Genomic DNA, 23,125 nt, shown 5'->3' with positions numbered 1-23,125 from the left:
CCATTCTCTTAACTATACATCTTCTTAGAACATACTGTCATCTATTTTTTCATATTTAGGTTCTGATTTACTGGCATTTGCTTAATTTTTAGTGAGTGACTAATTTCCAGCATTTTGACATTATTGAGTGTCATTATAGAGTTCCAAATAAGTGAAACATCATTCACCATATGGTTTTTCCACTGTAAAGGATAGTTTATTTAATATGCCCTATTGATGTAGCTATTCAGTAATGTTAAAATATTATCAGTCTTGCTAGGGATCTGTATGAGAAAGAAGACTCTCATTTCTTCTTTATTCTGCTAAAGTTTAGATTGAGATTTCTGAAGTATGTTGAAAAATACCATTTGGTTATAATTATTCTGAAATAACATATTTTTAAATAGGTAATATTAAATTTCAAACACTTCAAACTTAAACTTCAGACACTTCAAACCTTTTCCTCAATGTTTCAGTTATAGCCAAAACATTATGTCAATAAATGGCCCGGTTGCTCTTGAAAATATTGTACTTTTCTGCTTTAAGAATTAGTATTGTACTCATACCCAAAAGCATAATTAAGAAGTATCTTGAAAAATATAATTAAGTAATCAAATATTATTAAATTCTTTGTCAAAAATATGTGATTTGTACATATTTACAATTATTACACAAATTAGTGTCTCTAAACACTAAAGGAAACATAGATATTTTATCTTACAAATTGTTATAAATATAATAACACATACAAATAGAACATAAATATAATTAATAGAAATAGTATAACTTATAATTATATAAATTAAATTAAGGATACAGATGCATATTGGCTTACTTACCTGAAAAATACCTGAAATGTATAAGCTACCTGTCTGTTGATTATGATTTATTTTTCAGATCTATTTTCTTTAATATAAATGATGGGTGGAATAAAATATAATTTGAATCCATCTGTTTTTCCTGTTTATGACCTGATCTATTTCATTTATTTATTTATTCAGTACATATCTGTTATCCATCTATCATATGCTAGAACAGAGGAAAGAATGATGAACTGGGCATTCTATACAAGGACTTTTTATTTTAGAGTGAGGCAGCATGCCAGGGTTCAGCACTGGTCGTTACAGGGTTATACAGAAAACGTTACCCAATCTAGACAGTAAAGAGAATACTTCTTAGAAGAGAGAACAACTGACAAGTGTCTGAATGTATGAACAAAATTTTGTCTGGCAAACAGATAAGGAAGATCAATACAGACAAAAGAATTGAAAGAATTCACTCCATAAAGGGGGAAAATAAGTAGGAATCTGCTGAAAAGTCCAAGCCTTTGAATTTGTTCAGATTTGACCCTACATAACACTTGCAGTGATGGTTTTTAGACAAGGTCATGGTTAGATTTCCATTAAATTGAGCCCTTGTGGGCATTTTGTCCGGTGGAGTTGTCAGGACTGAAGGCAAGCAGAGTACCTAAATATAGGGTCTCTTAGCCAAGGATCCTTGGACCCCCCAAAAGGTCTGTGGATAGAATTTAGGAGGTTCTCGAACTTCATGGGGGAAATGTTACAAATGTTTGGGGTCTTACATTTAGATCTTTAATTCATGTTGATATATAGTGTAAGATAAAAATTTAACTTCAATTTTGTGCTTGTGGCTATCTGGTTTTGTCAACATATTTGCTAAAGAGACTTTCCTTTTTAAAATAATATTTATGCCAATCACCACTTCAAACCACACTGAATATTAATTCCACTGTTAGAATACTTTATGTAATATAATAAAAAAGCATATTACTATATCATAGATTTAAATTATGCTGACTGGTGTGTTTCAACATAATTTTTTTCATTGTAATCCTTTATAAATTTATTAATTTTATGCATATTGACATACATTATAAAATATTTATTTTATGCCTATTCATTTAAGTATTATCAGAAAGTGACTATAGATTTCATCAGACTGCTACAGGGTCATGGACTCAAAAAATATTAAGAATTTGGAGATTGCTCCAATAACTCAGGCAATAGATGAAATCCTGAACTAGAGCAATGGTAACTTAAAAGTATGTATAATAAAGAAACAGGCAAATTCAGTATCAACTTAGTGATTAAATAAATGCCAAGAGCCAAAGATAAGGTGAAATCAATCATGCCTACTAAATTCTTAACTTGGGTGATTTGATTGGTTGGTGGTGTGTAGTTCGGGACTCAATGTGGAAGTTAAATTTAACACCACAAGAACTGCCAATAATCAACCATGGCGAGAAGATAAATGAAGCGACTGACTCAGGATAAAGCCATAGTAAGTTCAGTTCAGTTCAGTTCAGTCTTTCAGCGTGTCCGACTCTTTGCGACCCCATTTACTACAGCATGCCAGGCCTCCCTGTCCATCACCAACTCCAGGAGTTCACTCAAACTCATGTCCATACCGTTGGTGACGTCATCCAAGTATCTCATCCTCTGTTGTCCCCTTCTCCTCCCACCTTGACTCTTTCCCAGCATCAGGGTCTTTTCCAATGAGTCAGTTCTTCATATCGGTGGCCAAAGTACTGGGGCTTCGGCTTCAGCATCAGTCCTTCCAATGAATATTCAGGATTGATTTTCTCCAGGATTGACTGGTTGGATTTCCTTGCAGTCCAAAGGACTCTCAAGAGTCTTCTCTAACACCACAGTTCAAAAGCATCAGTTCTTTGGTGCTCAACTTTCTTTGTAGTCCAACTCTTTCATCTATATATGACTACTGGAAAAACCATAGCTTTGACTAGACTGACATTTTTTGGTTAGGTAATGTCTCTGCTTTTTAATATGTTGTCTAGGTTAGTCATAGCTTTTCTTCCAAGGCAAAAGTGTCTTTTAATTTCATGGCTGCAGTCACCATCTGCAGTGATTTTGGAGCCTAAAAAAATAAGGTCTGTCACTGCTTCCATTGTTTCCCCATCTATTTGCCATGAAGTGATGGGACCAGATGCCATAACCGTAGTTTTCTGAATATTGAGTTTTAAGTCAAATTTTTCACTCTCCTCTTTCACTTTCATAAAGAGGCTTTTTAGTTCTTCTTCACTTTCTGTCATAAGAGTGGTGTCATCTGCTTATTTGAGGTATTTGATATTTCCCCCGGGAGTCTTGATTCCAGCTTGTGCTTCTTCCAGCCCAGCATTTCACATGATATACTCTGCATATAAGTTAAATAAACAGGGTGACAACATATAGCATTGACATACTCCTTTCCCCATTTGGAACCAGTCTGTTGTTCCATGTCCAGTTCTAACTGTTGCTTCTTGACCTGCATAATAAATTTCTCAGGAGGCAGGTCAGGTGGTCTAGTATTCCAATCTCTAAGAATTTTCCAGTTTGTTGTGATACACAGCATCAAAGGCTTTGGTGTCGTCAATAAAGCATAAATAGATGTTTTTCTGGAACTCTCTTCCTTTTTGATGATCCAGTGGATGTTGGCAATTTGATCTCTGGTTCCTCTGCCTTTTCTGTAACCAGCTTGAACATCTAGAAGTTCACGGTTTACGTATAGTTGAAGCCTGGCTTGGAGAATTTTGAGGATTACTTTGCTAGCATGTGAGATGAGTGCAATTGTGTGGTAGTTTGAACAATCTTTGGCATTGCCTTTCTTTGGGATTGGAATGAAAACTGACCTTTTCCAGTCCTGTGGCCACTGCTGAGTTTTCCAAATTTGCTGGCATACTGAGTGCGGCATTTTCACAGCACCATCTTTTAGGATTTGAAATAGCTCAACTGGAAATCCACAACTTCCACTAACGTTGTTCATAGTGATCCTTCCTTAGGCCCACTTGACTTAGACCAGCTATTGATTACTATCAGCTGTGGTATCATGCACTATGTATACTGGATTAGCAAATAGAACATTATGTAAAAAAATAATGTCATTAAGCTGCTGCTGCTAAGTCACTTCAGTCGTGTCTGACTCTGTGCGACTGCACAGATGGCAGCCCACCAGGCTCCCCTGTCCCTGGGATTCTTCAGGCAAGAACACTGGAGTGGGTTGCCATTTCCTTCTCCAATGCATGAAAGTGAAAAGTGAAAGTGAAGTCGTTTAGTCGTGTCCGACTCTTAGAGACCTCATGGACTGCAGCCCACCAGGCTCCTCTGTCCATGGGATTTTCCAGGCAAGAATACTGGAGTGGGGTGCCATTGCCTTTCCAACGTCATTAAGCAATTTGTGGTTAATCTGTAAAGAATCATTGTTGTGAATCTACTCTGTATTCACAGTTTTTGTACCAGCAATTATTTGCACTCAAAAGCAAACACAGCTAATGTTGCTTGGTTATAGGCACCAATATTCAAATTTTCCCTCAAAAAAATAACAAAAAGAGATGCTGTCTGTGAAAGTGCTGAAAAATCCATCAGACCTCAGTGCTCTACATCCTGTAAGGCTGGTGATGACAATACCTTTTCCTTCTGTCTTGGGCTTCATCCTTGTCTGATCTTACTCATGCATTAGAGGCCAGTACCTAATAAACTGAAATTCAGTAGGCCTTTCCTCTTATCCAAACATTATGATTTTTCCCTTTCATATAAATCATACTATAATGTGGGCAGACTGAAAACTGAAGCCATTTCTGAAGCACATCATTTGCTTTGTTAGTAGGAACAGATTCAATTTTTCATTCACATATAATTTTACAAGGTATGTAAGTTGAACACTGTTGAACAAAGATAATATCTTATATAAATTTCTGCTCAAAGGTGACAAGCAAATTACATTACTTTAGTTTTTTTCTAAAAATTTTAGCCGTTTATTAGAAACACAGCTGTCAGTTTAGATCAAATATATTCATATTTCCCTGTTATATTATTAGGACCATCAATAAATTTAATTGTCCCTTACAGTTTGATTTCCTACAAAAGTGTTATAACACAATTAGTACTATTGCAAATAATTATTGAACTGTGTGAAAATACTTATGATTTCATATGAGATACATATAATAATAGATGAGAAATACAAAGCTCAAGTTAACACTTGATAAAGATTCTGCTCTCATACAAATGTCAGTAATAATAAATGTGGGGACAATATAGTCTGCTTTATGAAAGTGAAACAGAATCCAGGCAGAATAATTTCCAAAGGTTTTAATGATAGCTCAAATATTACTTGCTTGTCATTTAATCATATTAAATACTCTGAATCTAATAAATTATCTGTGATAGACACACTAAACACTTTAAGAATGGGAAATCAGTTGGTTTATTAGGCTAATGACTAAAATCAGAATGTAATGAAATTCTTCTGCATGAAATTTATATTTCTCCACTCTTTTTATAGTGTTTAGAATTGTGGGTAAATGCAGGTTTTGTGGGTAAATGAAGGCTTAGAGATTCTAAAATGTTCACTGGTTTCTACTGTTAACTAAAAATTACACTAAATAGGAAAGTACATTTTGTCCTATTACCATTTTCTCAGTGATATAACAGTCACAAAGAGTTGAAGCAGAAGCTATACACCAGCCTTAAGTTTATAGACAAAAGGCCACAGGCTTAGACCTTAGAAATATGGTAACATGATTTAGATTGAGCAAAAGGGATCCAGTTAAGAAAATGAGAACTTGTAAAGGAGGAGTATGAGTCTAAAAAGAGCTGAAAAGTAAAAAGCTTGTTCTGTTATATAGAATGGGATGCAGTCAAAATTCAAATATTAGTTAGGACATGACAAACATAAGCCATTTTTGTGAAAACAATAGGTAGAAGAATCTTCTGAGACATTAAAAAGGATAATGCTACTCACATCCTGAGCTACCATTTGTTGACACCAGGGTCAGGTTGAAAGGCCATGGATTCCGAACAATATCTTGCCAATGAATAGTGTCTGTATAACAAAGAAATTTGTTCTGGTCTACATAGACGCCGCCATTTAGGATTTCTGTATTAAAACAAACAAACAGAGATTTGTTGTCAACCTTTTTGATGACGAAAGGTAGTCAATCAAAATAATTTACTCTTAAGCTATCTTCAGGGTTAAATTACAGTTACTTTGTTAATAGTCCAGATTTCTTATAAAATACCTTTTTCCTGAGTCATATAGATTGCAGAAATTTGAAAACATTGAACAATACAAAGAAAAATAACAACTCATAATTCAAACACTCAGAGAGAAACACTCTTCACTGTTTGGAACAGATTCTATCAGTCTCTTTTCTGTTTTATTTCCTCTGAAATTGGAATAATATTGCATATATATTTCATAACCTGATAATTTTGTTAATACTAAATGGTTAATAGTCAAAGATAATTAAATATTATTCTGTGTTATTTCTAAGGAGAATATGATACGCCAGGGTGTAACTTAAACAGTATTTATTTAACCAATCACCCCTTGGTCATTTAACTTGTTTATCTCTGATTAGCTCTTTAAATTTTTTTTTCCTATAAATAACATTCACAGATTGTAAATATTTTTAAGGCTTTCTGCAAATTGCCAAGTTTCCCTTAAAAATATTGTTTTAGTCAATGTGACATTGACTGGAGTCAGTAAGGTAAGTAATTAGCAAAAAACGGAAGGTAAATTTAATGCTTCAATCACAAAAGTATTCTTTATTCATCTCAAATTCAGTCAAGAGAACTGCCAATTATTCTTTAAGAACAACACAAAGCAAGATATCATAGATATTGTCTGGTTCATTGCAACCGGGCAAGACTGTGATACAATGCACCAAAACCAATGTTTACTTGATTCTTATTTTACGACACTGGCCTTAATCAGCTAACTTGTTCCCTCTGAACAGTGGCTGATTATATACATAGATTCTTGTACAGATAGCTTTACATTATCCAGACAAAAAGGTAGAAAATACGATTTTCCTTCTGAAAATACTATTCTTATCATTTTGAGAAATTGATTAGAAATACATATAGCATCTTCCTACTCAATATATATTACATTTTTCTTCCTAATACAAAAACAAGAGAAATCATATAACAGTCCATAAAGCAGTCAGATACAAAAAACAAAATTCAATTAACAGTGATTTATATAGATAAGCGTTGATTGTGTTTTTTCACATGATAAGAAACTTATCAGAGGCAGTTGTGGATATTAGTTTAGCTATTCTGCAGTACCCACAACCTACTATGTATGTTGGCTTTATTCATTCCAAGCATAAGATGACTGTTGTATCTAAAGATGTTTGAATTCAAGGCAAGATGAAAACAAAAGAATGAACAGGTGGCTTTTGATTTGAAAAGGGATGTTTCCCCAAGGATTAGTCTGCATATTATTGGCCAGACCAATACCCTAGGCTGAATGAGAAATTCTTAAGGTGGACATATTGTTATGCGAACAAAACCCAAAATGTGCAGGAGTGTTAGCAAGGAAGGTGAGGGATGGGATATCAGGACATCAACCAAATCTGTCTCTTGTGCTGGCCTTAAGAAAATCATCTCTCCTATGCAGTGTGTGCTTAGTTTCTCAGTTGGGTTGGACCCTTTGTGAACCGGTGACCAGGGTCCCCTGTCCATGGGATTTTTCAAGCAAGAATACTGGAGTGGGTTGCCATTTCCTTCTCCAGGGGATGTTCCTGACCTAGGGATCGAACACTTGTCTCTTGTGTCTCCTGCATTACAGGTGGATACTTTATCCCCTGAGCCATCAGGGAAGCCCTCTCCTGTGCCGTATTCCAAGCTAAACCTTTAAAGAAAGTGAAGACTGTCTGAATGAAATGAAAGTCACTTAGTTGTGTCTGACTCTTTGTGACCCCATGGACTATATAGTCCATGGAATTCTCCAGGGCAGAATACTGGAGTGGGTAGCCTTTCCCTTCTCCAGGGGATTTTCCCACCCAGGTCTCTCACATTGCAAGTGGAATTTTTAGCAGCTGAGCCACAGGGAAGCCCAAGAATACTGAAGAGGGTAGCCTATCCTTTCTCCAGGGGATCTTCCTGACCCAGGAATTGAACCGGGGTCTCCTGTATTGCAGGTGGATTCTTTGCCAACTGAGCTATGAGGGAAGCCAAGAGTCCCCTTACACCAAAAAGCGGCATAAAAGAATGAGAGGAACATGTAATACCATAAAAAAAGTACTTGTGGAAGTAAGATTGGAGGTCACATATAAAGTGCCTTACTATATTGCATGTATAAAATCCTCCAGATTAATTTTGACATTGTAGGACTTTCCACATTTAAAATCAATCCCATTTCCATTGTTAATTGTATCACTGACTATTGGATCCATTTTCTCAAATGGGAGGGGGGAAAAAAGAAACAAAGAAGTTAGATCATCTTTCTACTTCTACAACCCAGTTCATTATTTTTCATGACTTAACCATACAATCTTCATCAAAGCAAGAAGGGAGATGTAAGAGGTAAGAAAGATTGTGAAAATGGATTTCTGCATTAATGTTTGGCATTAAGTTTCTGTCTAAGAAATGTGAGGATCTCATACTAATAGCTTTCTCATGAGACATTAGGTGATGCTCTTCTGCTCTAGGAATAATTCTTCATTAGGTGACAAAGAAAGGAGATTTTGACTGCTATCCAGGAAACAAAGGTTATTTTTCAGTCTAGATTTAGAAAAGCTCTGCTTTAAAAAAATGTGAATAGAAAATGTAATAGCTCAAACAATGTAGAAAGAGTATATTTTTCAGGAGTCACATTTTAATTTAAATAGTTCATACTGAAGGAACACAGCATCCATCTACAACTTCCTATCTAAAAATATTCAAAAGAATTAGATTATATTATGCTGAATAATAATCGCATCAAATCCCTTTCTTCAACAAAATTAATCTCCTACCAATGTCAACGTTTATTTCTTAGAAATACTCTGTTCAAGAGCTTGGCTTATACATGGAAAAGGATTTAAAAAAGAGGCAATAAAAATTCAAGTATAATCTTACATGTTCAAATTTTAAACTGAGACTATAATCATGATCAATCTGGATGATATTTTTATCATTCTGAATTCAAAACTCAGCATCTGCTAGCAATTCTGGTCATCAGGATTTATAACATTTTAGTACTTAATAATAGATAGTTTATTCATGCATGTGTATATTTTCCCTGAAAGTAGTTTTTTTTTTTTTTTCCCTTTATGTTTGGCTTAGACCATAATCTGCCTTTGAATGCCATAACTCCACAATCAAAAAGTGTATATTTTATTGAAATTTATAGAAGAGTTTTTGTGTACACTTCATCTTATATTTTCTTTTGATAAACTTGATTACCTGCATATGCATCAGGAAATAATGTCAAATTGCATTTACTCATTTATATCATTTATATTTATTTCATAACTTTATACAGTGTTAGTGTTAGAATATTAATTAATATGTTCTGTGTAAATATATTCAGTTAGATTTATTGCTGTACTAAGAAAATTCTAGGAAAAGGTATTAATTAACCTGCAAGAAAGTTGCTAAAAGACACAGATTATTTACCTGACAAAAGGGATAGCTAATGTTTCTACCTTCACTGACCATGAAAGAAAATGAAAGTGAAGTCGCTCAGTCGTGTCTGAATTTTGTGACCCCATAACTGTAGCCCACGAGGCTCCTATGTCCATGGGATTTTCCAGGCAAGAATACTGGAGTGGGTTGACATTTCCTTCTCCAGGAGATCTTCCCCATCCATGGATTGAACCCGGGTCTCCTGCATTGTAGGCAGATACTTTACTGTCTGAGCCACTAGGAAAAGCCATACAGTCATTGACCATAAAAGCTTTTCTAAAATTATGTTTAGATTAGAAAAAGGGACAAAGATTAGAAAAATAGAAAATCTTGTTAAGATATTTATCTAGGATGATACCAGAAAAATGTCTGGCTATACCTTTGCTAAGAGCTGTGTCAACTTTGTTACACCAAGAGTTTGTATTCCACTAGCAGCATGAAATTGTGATTAATAATTATATGTTAAAATCATGACACAAGACAATTTCAAAGGAATCCAGGCAAATGAGGCACAGATTTAATTGAAATTCAAACAAAGATGCCTGGAAGTATAGAAGGGTTCAAAAAATGTTGAATAACTAAATGGGTTTAAGGTATAATAATCTCATTCCATTTAACCTCACTTTTCCTGCAGGAAATATATCAGAGTAAATAAAGACAGACACAAATAGATTCTTGGTCACTGAAACAACTGGTAGAAAAAAATCTGCTATCTATTGTCTTCAGTTCAGTTCAGTTGCTCAGTCGTGTTCGACTCTTTGCGACCCCATGAATCGCAGCATGCCAGGCCTCCCTATCCATCACTATCTCCAGGAGTTCACTTAACTCACGTCCATCGAGTCAGTGATGCCATCCAGACATCTCATCCTCTGTCATCCCCTTTTCCTCCTGCCCTCAATCCCTCCCAGCATCAGAGTCTTTTCCCATGAGTCTTATCATATTATATAAAAATATTTCCAGCAAGTTCACAGAACAAAACGGTCTTCTATAAAAATTCCATTGATGCTTGGAACTGTGGTGTTGGAGAAGACTCCTGAGAGTCCCTTGGACTGCAAGGAGATAAAACCAGTCCATCCTAAAGGAAATCAGTCCTGGGTGTTCATTGAAAGGACTGATGTTGAAGCTGAAACTCCAATACTTTGGCCACCTGATGGGAAGAGCTGACTCATTCGAAAAGACCCTGAGGCTGGGAAAGATTGAGGGCAGGAGGAGAAGGGGATGACAAAGGATGAGATGGTTGGGTGGCATCACCGACTCAATGGACACGAGTTTGGCTAGGCTCAGGGAGTTGGTGATGGACAGGGAGGCCTGGCGTGCTGTAGTTCATGGGGTCATAAAGAGTCAGACATGACTGAGCGACTGAACTGAACTGAAATACAATAAGATATATTAAATACAACTTTCTATGAAAAAAGTATAGTTTCATTATTTAAACAACTCCACTAAACACTTAAATATGTTTGTGTCTCAAACACTTCCTACTAGATTAATATGTGCAAGTCAAGTAAAAAAAAATAGCTTTTTTGGGTACTAAGTAAATTGTAAACTGCACTCCTCTCCAACGTGTTAAATTTAACATATATAGCACATGATTTATACCTGAAGTATTGAGACTAAACTCCATGAAAGCAGGGGATATTTTTCACTGCTGTACCTATTATGTCAAATTTGAAACAACAGTTACTCAATGAACATTTGTTAAATCGAACTGAAAAAAATTCCCCTGACATTTGTTACCAACACTGAACAGTTCATTCCTGGTATAGTTCATAATTTTAAATTACATTCTGACCAAACCAAAGAAGAATAGAAGTTATCTTTTTTCAATAAGCACTCTTTAGGAGAAAAGATAAGTTATACCCATTTCAATGCAGAGTTCCAAAGAAGAGCGAGGAGAGATAAGAAAGCCTTCCAGAGTGATCAGTGCAAAGAAATAGAGGAAAACAAGAATGTGAAAGACTGGAGATCACTTCAAGAAAATTAGAGATACCAAGGGAACATTTCATGCAAAGATGGGCATAATAAAGGACAGAAATGATATGGACTTAACAGATGCAGAAGATATTAAGAAGAGGTGGCAAGAATACACAGAACTCTACAAAAAAGATCTTCATGACCCAGATAATCACAATGGTGTGATAACTCTCCTAGAGCCAGACATCCTGGAATGTGAAGTTAGGTGTGCCTTAGGAAGCATCACTATGAACAAAGCTAGGGGAGGTGATGGAATTTCAGTTAAGCTATTCCAAATCCTAAAAGATGATGCTGTGAAAGTGCTGCACTCAATATGTCAGTAAATTTGGAAAACAGAGCAGTGGCCACAGGACTAGAAAAGCTCAGTTTTCATTCCAATACCAAAGAAAGGCAACGCCAAAGAATGCTCAAACTAGTGCACAATTGCACTCATCTCATATGCTGGCAGTGTAATGCTCAAAACTCTCCAAGCCAGGCTTCAACAATACGTGAACTGTGAACCTCCAGATGTTCAGGCTGATTTTAGGAAAGGCAGAGGAACCAGAGATCAAATTGTCAACATCTACTGGATCATGGAAAAAGCAAGAGAGTTCCAGAAAAACATCTATTTCTGCTTTATTGACTATGCCAACGCCTTTAACTGTACATATCACAACAAACTGTGGAAAATTCTAATAGAGATGGAAATACAAGACCACCTTACCTGCCTCTTAAGAAATCTGTATGCAGGTCAGGAAGCAGTTAGAACTGGACATGGAACAAAAGACTGGCTCAAATAGGAAAAGGAGTACGTCAAGGTTGTATATTGTCACCCTGCTTATTTAACTTATATGCAGAGTACATCATGACAAATGCTGGGCTGGAAGAAACACAAGCTGGAATCAAGATTGCCAAGAGAAATATCAATAACCTCAGATATGCAGTTGACACCACCCTTATGGCCGAAAGCGGAGAGGAACTAAAGAGCCTATTGATGAAAGTGAAAGAGCAGAGTCCAAAAGTTGGCTTAAAGCTCAACATTCAGAAAACTAAGATCATGGCATCTGGTCCCATCACTTCATGGCAAATAGATGGGCAAACAGTGGAAACAGTGGCAGACTTTATTTTTTGGGGCTCCAAAATCACTGCAGATGGTGATTGCAGCCATGAAATTCAAAGACACTTACTCCTTGGAAGGAAAGTTATGACCAACCTAGATAGTATATTAAAAAGCAGAGACACGTGTATACCTGTGGCGGATTCATGTTGATATATGGCAAAACCAATACAATATTGTAAAGTTAAAAAATTAAATTAAATTAAAAAAAATAAAATAAAAAGCAGAGATATTACTTGGCCAACAGAAGTCCATCTAGTAAAGGCTATGGTTTTTCCAGTAGTCATGTATGGTATGGATGTGAGAGTTGGACTATAAAGAAAGCTGAGCGCTGAAGAAATGATGCTTTTGAACTGTGGTGTTGGAAAAGACTCTTGTGAGTCCCTTGGACTGCAAGGAGATTCAACCTGTCCATCCTAAAGGAAATGGCAACCCACTCCAAAATTTTTGCCTGGAAACTCCCATGGACGGAGCAGCCTGGTGAGCTGCAGTCCATAGGGTCGCTGAGGGTTGGACACGACTTAGTGACTTCACTTTCACTTTTCACTTTCATGCATTGGAGAAGGAAATGGCAACCCACTCCAGTGTTCTTGCCTGGAGAATCCCAGGGACAGGGGAGCCTGGTGGGCTGCTGTCTCTGGGGTCGCACAGAGTCAGACACGACTGAAGCGACTTAGCAGCAGCAGCAGCAACAGCACCCTAAAGGAAATCAGTCCTGAATATTCATTGTAAAGACTGATGTTGAAGCTGAAACTCCAATACTTTGGCCACTTGATGCAAGGAATTGACTCATTTGAAAAGACCCTGATGCTCGGAAAGATTGAAGGCTGGAGGAGAAGAGGATGACAGAGGATGAGATGGTTGGATGGCATCACCAACTCAATGGACATGAGTTTGAGTAGGCTCTGGGAGTTGGTTATGGACCGGGAGGCCTGGTGTGCTGCAGTCCATGGGGTCACAAAGAGTCAGACATGACTGAGTGACTGAACTGATGTGAGGTCATTTTTACTGGTTCCCACATTTCATTAAGCCAGGAGTCATTTCTGTTTTGTTCAAAACTGTACCCTGGCACAAGCCAGATGTACTATAAAAGTTTGCTTCATGAAAGAAAATATAATATTTTGAGTATAAAAATATATATTATATATTATTTTGAAGTTAGAGTTTTTATAAGTTGAATGAGATAGAGCTTTCTTTATATAAGCTATTAATTGATAATGTGCAAAATTACTAAAGGTCAAATGTTTAATATTTATAAGGTACATTTAGGCAATTTTCCTTGGTATCCCTAAACCCATTTTGTTCACCAGAAATCATTATTATTTATCAGGTGAATAAAGATGACTTTGAGCTATCAGAGAAAGACAAAATTCCCCTAATCTGTGCAAAATATCTAATACATGCTACACAAAAGTCTAAACGCATGTTTTATACTGAACCATAAATCTACCTCTGGAGAAGGAAATGGCTACCCACTCCAGTATTCTTGCCTGGGAATCCCAGGGACAGAGGAGCCTGGTGGGTTGCTGTTTATGGAGTCGCAGAGTTGGACATGACTGAAACGACTTAGCAGGAGCAGCATAAATCTACCTCACATTGTTACATCAATCATTTTTTAGAAAGGTGTAAAGTGACAATATGACATTCTAGAGAAGGCATAAAGTACTTTTGTCTTAGCGTTTCACTCCATAAAGATTGTACATTTGACCATTTATTTCCCTCTATTCTCATTTGCATGAGAAGGGAATGTTTATGTTATTTAAATAAGTTCTTTTGTACTTTTCATTTCTTTTCAAATGCTAGTTATTATACTAAACTTGGGGGATGAGTGACCATTAAGAGAATCATTGACATTTTGCAAATATATTCTCTCAAAAGAAAATGTGATAAAATACTGAATCCTGGCATTTGTTCTCCTGCCCTGTATGAAACAGCCTAATTGTGATGTAGCATCCCTGCTGAAAATACAGATTAATATGACCTTCTTCCTCAGTTTAAGAAGTTGACAAAATTGCTTTGACCCCACCAGCCACAATTCATAAACAAGATTGAATGTCTTTCTCTTTTTACAAAGTAAAGATTATAACTTTAAGTGCAGTTAGCCATATTCCACTTTAGTCTATATGATTGGTATCAACAGTAAACATTTCCTTTTACTCACAAAACTATCAAACACAAGCAAGGATGAAATATTAAACCTCAATCCTTGATTGTATATCTAAATGTCTTTTTTTGCTTGGGTGCATTTACAGGTCAACCTTAGAATTAAAATGATAATAAAAATAAAGATTGCACTTGTCTAATTGAGAACCTCTGAATAATGCATATATCAGACTTTCATTGCCTATCCAAGCCAAAGGTCATAATGAAGAAGTCAAAACCCAAAGTAGCAAAAGTCCATCTTCAAGATGAAGCTACAGGAAGCAGTTACTGGATTTCCTCAGACATAAAGCAATGCATCTTTTTCACTGTCATCACCTTAAGCCATGAAAGTCTGTTGGCAGATAATGATACAAAAGTAATATAGCTCACATCATCCACCTGTGATACTTAATACATCATCTCTGGAATGGAGTTGGTCCAGAGATTTCTGTATCTTTCCCAAACCCAGACCTTTCAGCTAGGAGCACAATGAATTGCTGCTACCCCACTGGGTCAGCCCTCAAGGTTCATTATTAATAAGCTGAGACTCTAAAGGCTAATGAGAACCGGGTGCTTGAGGAGACAATGGCTCATTCATCATCAATCAAGCTTTGAAGTTTTTATACAGATGATTTAAGGAGAGTTGAAGTGTGCAAAATTGAAATGTCACATTTGTATTGGGAGTGGGGAGAGGGTGATAATGTAAATGAGTGATGTAACCTTCTATATTTCAGCTCGATGATCAGAGTCAAAAGCTCATGATGCAGATACCAAACGTTAGGAAGAAACAGTGGGCAGTTTTTTTGAACAGAGCAAGGCGATTTCAAGAAGAAATGATTAGAACATTCACTAAAAGTCAGCTTAAGATAGAAAATCAGAGCAAAATCAATCTTTATTTCAATTGAACTGAGCTCAGTAATTCTCCCCGCAATGTTCCAACATATTAATACACATTTCAGGATCCAATGTTTTAGCTTAAATCCAATCAGTATTTTTTAGCTTGAGTCCTAGCTCTGCTGAGAAGTCTACCGTGACCATTTAGTTTTTAGAGAAGAAGTGCCTCTAACTCTTATGACACTGATTATCTGGATCACTCATCTAACAAAGCAAATGCTACTTCACTTTCTTTGTTCTTTTGCGTACTTTTCTTTAGCATAATATAGGTCTCTGGAGGATAAGAACCACAGCATACATCTTTTTGGGGCCCTGGTACCAAAGAAAGTGTCAAGTACATACTAGAAATTCAAATACTTTTGAGGATTATAATAATACTGATATCTTCAGAATGTGACTAACATTTGTAAGAAGTTGTTAGTTGCTTAAATAATAACACAGTAGTGATATCTTCTCCTTATGCACTAGATGATATTTTCATTATCTATACACAATATTAAATAAAATGTGTTTGATCTTAATATATCAATTCTTTCTATTCATTAAGGAGGTAGTAATCCACTTAGACATTCCTAGTCTCTGGTAAATTTTAAAATAAATTTTGTATTGTAACTGGCCGTATATTACAAATACAGGATCTCCTTCTCAAATTGTTGTCTCACTTTATTATATAATTCTATATATGTGTCAACATGTTTAATATTTTTTGTAATGATTTCTCCCAAACTTATACTCCCCCTGTATTTCCATATTTCCATTATAATCAAAGTAACATGCTGTAAAACTCAAAACTTGAGATTTATAATTAATTCTTTCACCTCAATATTTAATGTCATGACACTCTAAATAAAATCCTCATAATGTTTATTTTAATTTATCCTATTATTTTTATATTCCCTGCTACTTCTTAATTTAGTCTCTATTATCTCATAGAAGATTCAACATTTTGCTCCTAATCCAACCTCCCCACGAATTCATCTTATATATCACAGTTATAATATATTGAATATTATAGGTAGATGGAAAGATAAAAAGATGATAGATATAGGTAGGTAGGTAGAGAGATAGATTAATATTTCTCTATTAGGGCTTTGAGTATAAAACAATAATACTTAATCTAGTTAGCTGGATAAAACTAACTTCAAAATCTAGTTCTTTGCTTACTAGATGTTTGACCTTGTATATATTTGTGAGACTCAGTTTGTTCAACACTATAATGGGATATTGTACTCATAGGCTCTGCCATACAATTATGGATTACATTACAGTTTATATTTAGTAATTATTCAAATAGCTGTTTATTGATTATATTGTCTCTTAATGAGGATCCTTGCAGACTGCCACAAGACAGTTATATTTTTGTCTTGGAGCCACAGCTGGCCATGAAACATAAGGAACTGCAGTTTTTGTACTGAACAGTCATATTACTAGCTAAAGCTAACTACTGTTTAAAAGTTAGACAATTATAATAGACTCGGGACACAATAAGCAGTCTCTGCCACTGACTCAGAAGAAATCTTTTGGCATTTTGTACATACATACAAAACCTAAATCTTGTGACTTGAACAGTGCAAAATTTTTTTCCCAAATTTCTACTGAAGTACAATATACATACAGAAGGGCTTCCCAGGTTGCACTAGTGGTAAAGAACACGCCTGCCAATGCAGGAAACATAAGAGATGTGGCTTCAGATCCTCTGGAGGAGGGCATGGAAACCCACTCCAGTATTCTTGCCTAGAGAATCCCATAGATAGAGGAGCCTGGCAGGCCACAGTCCATAGCTTTGCAGAGTTGGACACAGCTGAAGTGGCTTAACAATCACACATGCATACATACAAAGATGTGCATCTATCATATGCAAAATATTTTTTCAAACTGAACACACATGTACCCAGTACTCAGATCCAAAACAGACCATTCCAGCACAACAGAAGCCTTCCTCATGCTTTCACTCCCTATTGAAACCTCTATCCTATTTTTGTACATTATACATAAATGGAAAAATATTACATGCATTCTTCTTGTCTGGCTCCCTTTTGCTCAACATTATGTTTGTGAAATTCACCTATACTGTTCATTTTCATTGCTCTATGGCGTTGCATGTGTTTATCTAATTCTACATGGACATCTGGGTCGTGTATTTTCCACAGTTGAACTATTACTTCTAGTGCTACTAGAACATCCTAGGATATGCCTTTTAGTGACAATATGTACACATTTATGTTGTAGACATACACAGAAGTGAAATTCCTGGGCCTCAGTGACAGTTTTCCAAAGTGCTTTTGCCAATTTATATTCCCATCAGTACAGTATGAGAGATCTACTTCCTTCTTAACCTTGTCAGCCTGTGTGTTTTTTTTTTTTTTTTGTACCCATTCTGGTTAGTGGAAAGTGGTATCATTTTAATGCGTACCTCCCCAATGATTAAGGCTTTATATTGTCACCCTGCTTATTTAACTTATATGCAGAGTACCTCATGAGAAACGCTGGGCTGGAAGAAGCACAGGCTGGAATCAAGATTGCTGGGAGAAATATCAATAACCTCAGATATGCAGATGACACCACCCTTATGGCAGAAAGTGAAGAGGAACTAAAAAGCCTCTTGATGAAGGTGAAAGAGGAGAGTGAAAAAGTTGGCTTAAAGCTCAACATTCAGAAAATGAAGATCATGGCATCTGGTCCCATCACTTCATGGGAAATAGATAGGGAAACAGTGTCAGACTTTATTTTTGGGGCCTCCAAAATCACTGCAGATGGTGACTGCAGCCATGAAATTCAAAGACGCTTATTCCTTGGAAGGAAAGTTATGACCAACCTAGATAACATATTCAAAAGCAGAGACATTACTTTGCTAACAAAGGTCCATCTAGTCAAGGCTATGGTTTTTCCAATGGTCATGTATGGATGTAAGAGTTGGACTGTGAAGAAGGCTGAGCACTGAAGAATTGATGCTTTTGAACTGTGATGTTGAAGAAGACTCTTGAGAGTCCCTTGGACTGCAAGGAGATCCAACCAGTCCATTTTGAAGGAGATCAGCCCTGGGATTTCTTTGGAAGGAATGATGCTAAAGGTGAAACTCCAGTACTTTGGCCACCTCATGGGAAGAGTTGACTCATTGGAAAAGACTCTGATGCTGGGAGGGATTGGGGGCAGGAGGAGAAGGGGATGACAGAGGAGAGATGGCTGGATGGCATCACTGACTCGATGGATGTGAGTCTGAGTGAACTCCGGGAGTTGGTGATGGACAGGGAGGCCTGGCTGCTGCGATTGATGGGGTCGCAAAGAGTCGGACATGACTGAGCAACTTAAGTGAACTGAGCATACTATTTTGGAAGTGTAATTTATAAGGCAAAGGGTTTACTTCCATTTACCTGAAAATAGATATTCCTATGTGTGAAACATTTACAAATCACTGTGGTAAAACTGATTTCTTTTTGAGGTTATTAGTAAACAACTGAGTGATTAATGTACCAGATGTAACCCTCCTAACTTTTTAATTTCCTGTAGGGGGGCTCTGATTCAATGTTTTGGAAGTGGCATTTCATAATATTTTAGAAAAATGCATTAAAACTATACCAAAATTATATCAATAAACAGAAAATTATGGCTTTGAGAAGTTGAATGAAAAAATTCATATTAATGAATGAATAGTGAAAGTGAAAGTCACTATCATGTCCAACTCTTTGTGACCCCATGGACTGTAGCCCATCAGGCTCCTCTGTCCATGGAATTCTCCAGGCCAGAATACTGGAGCCAGTAGCCTTTCCCTTCTCCAGGGGATCTTCCAACTCAGGGATCAAACCCAGGTCTCCTGCATTGCAGGCAGATTACCAGCTGAGCCACAGTATCTATCTAATAAAAGAGAGATGAACATAATCAAAGGTATATAAAGAGAAAGACTGAAAAACTTGCTGTCTTCTTCTTATTAAAACAGAATACCCCATTGCATAAATATCAAACATTTTTATTCCCCATCCACTGGAAAGCCTTCATTACAGACAACGATCTTCTTAAGTAATGGTTCCAAGTTTCCAGAAAATGTAACTGCTTCAGTGAAACAAATCAGTAGAGTTCATTGCTTTCATTACCAATAAGGGGGATAGTTATATTAGTGTGTGGAAATGATTTGTCCCTTTTATTTACAGGCTCTAATACCATAAGCCTGGGATATACTACAAGGTCACTTTCAAATATCTCACCTACAGTATTAGTTTATATAGTTTTAATAACTTCTCACAATGTGTGATTTCTTCACTATTTCTTTAGAGTTTTTCAGAAAAGTATGCTTTTTCTTGATGATAATAATAAATAATATTGCTATATATGTTTGTTGCTGGCAAGCTAAGACTTGCAATAAAAAACCAAGCAAGAGAAATCAGAATGATTTAATCTTGTAGAATGATTATAATATAATTACAAGCATCACCATTTCAAGAGGCTATATAAAGCTAGTAAAAAAATCACAAATGCATGGCTTGGGGGCCTGAATGTCTCTGCTAAAATGTCTATAATATTAAAGTAACACCAAAAATAATAAATAAAAAATTACAAAATAAAGAAATCATGAAATATGAGTGCAAAGAATCAGATTCTAGAACACTTACAAACGCACAGATAAGTCTACAATGACTATTTATTTTAAGTACAGTTTTAATCCAAAGACAATTATAAAAGAATAATTGAATAGGACTAGTTATCATTTTGTAAAGCACAGGTTTCAAAACCTGAAATAACAGGTATCATGGAAAAATGGAGAGAGGAATAGTTATGAAGTTATATTGGTTTGCATAAAGTTTTAAATTATTATACTTTTTTTTTGTTTGAGTCACTAAATCATGGTCAAATGCACAAATCTTAAATTCAATGTTTTTAAAATATATGTGTGTTTGGTGTTTATGTATCTGTCTCCATGCAGTCACCACCCAGACAAAAATAAAGAATATTTCTATTCCTCTGAAAGTCATCCTGGCTCCTTCTCAACCAAGCATTCCCAAATCCACTATTCTGTCTGTCACCACATATTAGTTTTGCCAGTATGTGATGTGTGTGTGTGTGTGTGTGTGTGTGTGTTAGTCACTCAGTCGTGTCTGACTCTTTGTGATCCCCATAGACTTTAGCCCACCAGACTCCTATGTCCATGGAATTCTCTAGGCAAGAATACTGGATGTCTCATTCCCTTCTCCAGAGGATTCTCCTGACCCAGGGATCAAAACCAGGATTCCCACATTGCAGGCAGATTCTTTACCATCTGAGTCAGCAGGGAAGCTCTTTGCCAGTACAAATGGAATAGCACAGTATATATTCTTTTCCCTTGCCTTCTTTTACTTAAAATAGTTTTTCCTTGTCATTTATAAGCTCTGTCACTCAAGGCCAATTTTATTTTATTGGACTCTAGTTGACTTACAATGTTGTGTTAGTTTCAGGTATACAGCAAAGTGAATCAGTTATACATATACAGATATCTATTCTTTTTCTATATTCTTTTCTCATACAGACCAGTACAGAATATTGAACTTACTGTGCTATACAGTAGGTTGTTAGTTAGCTATTTTATATATAATAGTGTGTACATGTCAATCCCAATCTCCCAATTTATCCCCCCATATTTGCTCAGACTGTTTAAAAGTTAAAGCTACATACTTAAAATATGTAAAGAAAAAGCTCATAAAATTTCTTTGAGAATATTTAATGAATAATTATATCCTATGGATCCTAGTAACACCACTGATAATTTTCATATTGTGATTTCTGATGTCATAAAAGACGGCTCCACTATACAATGGTATAGCTCTGTAACTTGTACTGTCATATCTTCTAAATTAAGATATACTTTTATCTTAAAATGCTTCCACCATAAAATGCTTCCAGGGTTAATAAATAATGATTTAAAATGTATTTTGGGTATTTGGCTGCTCTTGGAGACTGGACATGAAGAAATGACCCAAGTGCCAAGATGCATAATATGTCAGATGGTTCAGTCAACTAGAGAGCTGACATTCAAGAAGGGAAAACTACTGGAATATAAGATGTTGTATAGGCTTCATTCCTGTGGGTAACCATGACTCTCCCCGTAGATGACCTGTGAGACTTTGGTTATGTTAGTTATCCTCCCCAAGTCTCAGTGCCCTTATCTATAAAGTGAGGATATGGATATTAATGATGCCTCCCTCACAGGGAAATTATAAGGAGAAAATGAGTTAATACATGTAAATGCTCATCACAGTGTCTGTTAGGTGACATTCAGTCAATGCATTATTGTTATCACTATGAAGGGGAAGATAAGAAGAGTTCTCTGGTAAGCTGATTGCTTCTGTCTTGCTTGATAATTATCTCTGCTCCCTTTCATAAATACACTTTTGAGGCAGGGTTCTTAGACCAAGTTATATGTGGGTTGCATTTGCTCATTTTCAACAATTACTTTCAACTTGAGTTTCAGATGCCCTTTTAGGAGCATAGATTCTGGAAACTCATTAAATTAATCAAGATGCTAAATCCAGAATTTTCTTTTTTGGTTAGGATTCCTGTAGCCCCAAAACATAACAAATGAAACAGAATGATAAATCAAAGTGCCAACTGCCTCATACAGAGACAGGGATCAAACTAGGATCCAAAGGCCCCCCAGATTCCAAAGCCCATTGTTAATCACCTCACTCTAGCAGCTCTTCATAGTGCTTCCACTGCTTGGATTTATTTCTAATCCAATATTTCTCTCTATTCTTACAGAAGTCCTAGAAGTTAATTAATACTAATCTAATTTTATAGATAAGAAGAGTTTAGAGAGTTCAGTATTCTAGAGAACTACGATTCCAGCTCATTCTGCCTGCTGAGTTGGGGTCCTGCTTTTAAACTTTATTCTATACTCCTTCCATAACAGGAAGGAAAGACTGAGAAATTTAAGGGGGGTGGGCAGCAAGTTTAAGCAGAGATGAAGCACAACTTTAGCTTATGCAATCCAAGTATAATTAAGAAGTCACAGTAATTTCCCTGAAGTCTTTTTGAAAATACTTTATTGAGTTGAAAGGTAAAATTATGCTTTTAAGGTATCTTTTCTGCATGAAAAACTGTGTATTTAAAAAACATCCTGGCTCTGTTAGACGGTTGGACTACATCCCAATCTCATCATTGGAGGTGCATTCCTTTTGCCTCTGTTGAAAGTAGACACATAGGAAAAGGCAGCACAATAAAATTTCAAGAATTCAGCCTACTTAAGTAAAAACACTGAATTAAAGAAAAGAAAGGCAATGTTATTATGTTCAAGTACTCTGGAAACTCTATATGTGCTTAGTTTTGGGTAGCTACATTTTAATAGAGTAAAATGATTTTTAATTACCTTATCCAAATCATAGCCAGAATAGAATCTGTCTCTATGTTCTTTGCAACTGGATTTTTAAAGATAAGAAAATGGGTAATTTAGATGTATAGGGCATCTGGTTCTCCTAACCAAATCTGCATTCTCTGTATATTATTTTTTTCTTAAGTGCTATTAAGCAGTTAATACAAAGAGTACAAAAGAGCAAAGCATTCAAATTAGTAAAATAAAATCAGTGAGAATTTAAGCTTAAATTCTCATCATTTTAATGGCTCACATGAAGGAAAAGGAATTCAAAAATTAAAACATGGTAAAATG

At 35.9% G+C, this 23,125-nt stretch overlaps 1 protein-coding gene across 4 annotated transcripts in view; it reads right to left on the bottom strand.

Moving 5' to 3' along the window:
• The window catches only part of ERBB4 (erb-b2 receptor tyrosine kinase 4), a 1,231,440-nt gene that overhangs the window by 400,245 nt on the left and 808,070 nt on the right, over window positions 1–23,125 (bottom strand). For all 4 annotated transcript variants that reach the window (XM_070387158.1, XM_070387172.1, XM_070387165.1 and 1 more), the window contains exon 4: window positions 5,737–5,871. In XM_070387158.1, coding sequence (XP_070243259.1) covers window positions 5,737–5,871 — 135 coding nt within the window. The remainder of the gene's footprint in view (window positions 1–5,736; window positions 5,872–23,125) is intronic.

The sequence above is a fragment of the Bos mutus genome, chromosome 2 (assembly GCF_027580195.1).
Source record: "Bos mutus isolate GX-2022 chromosome 2, NWIPB_WYAK_1.1, whole genome shotgun sequence".
NCBI classification, from domain to species: domain Eukaryota; kingdom Metazoa; phylum Chordata; class Mammalia; order Artiodactyla; family Bovidae; genus Bos; species Bos mutus.
The sequence above is the reverse complement of the archived record's forward strand: the minus strand, read 5'-3'. Positions and strand labels throughout refer to the sequence as shown.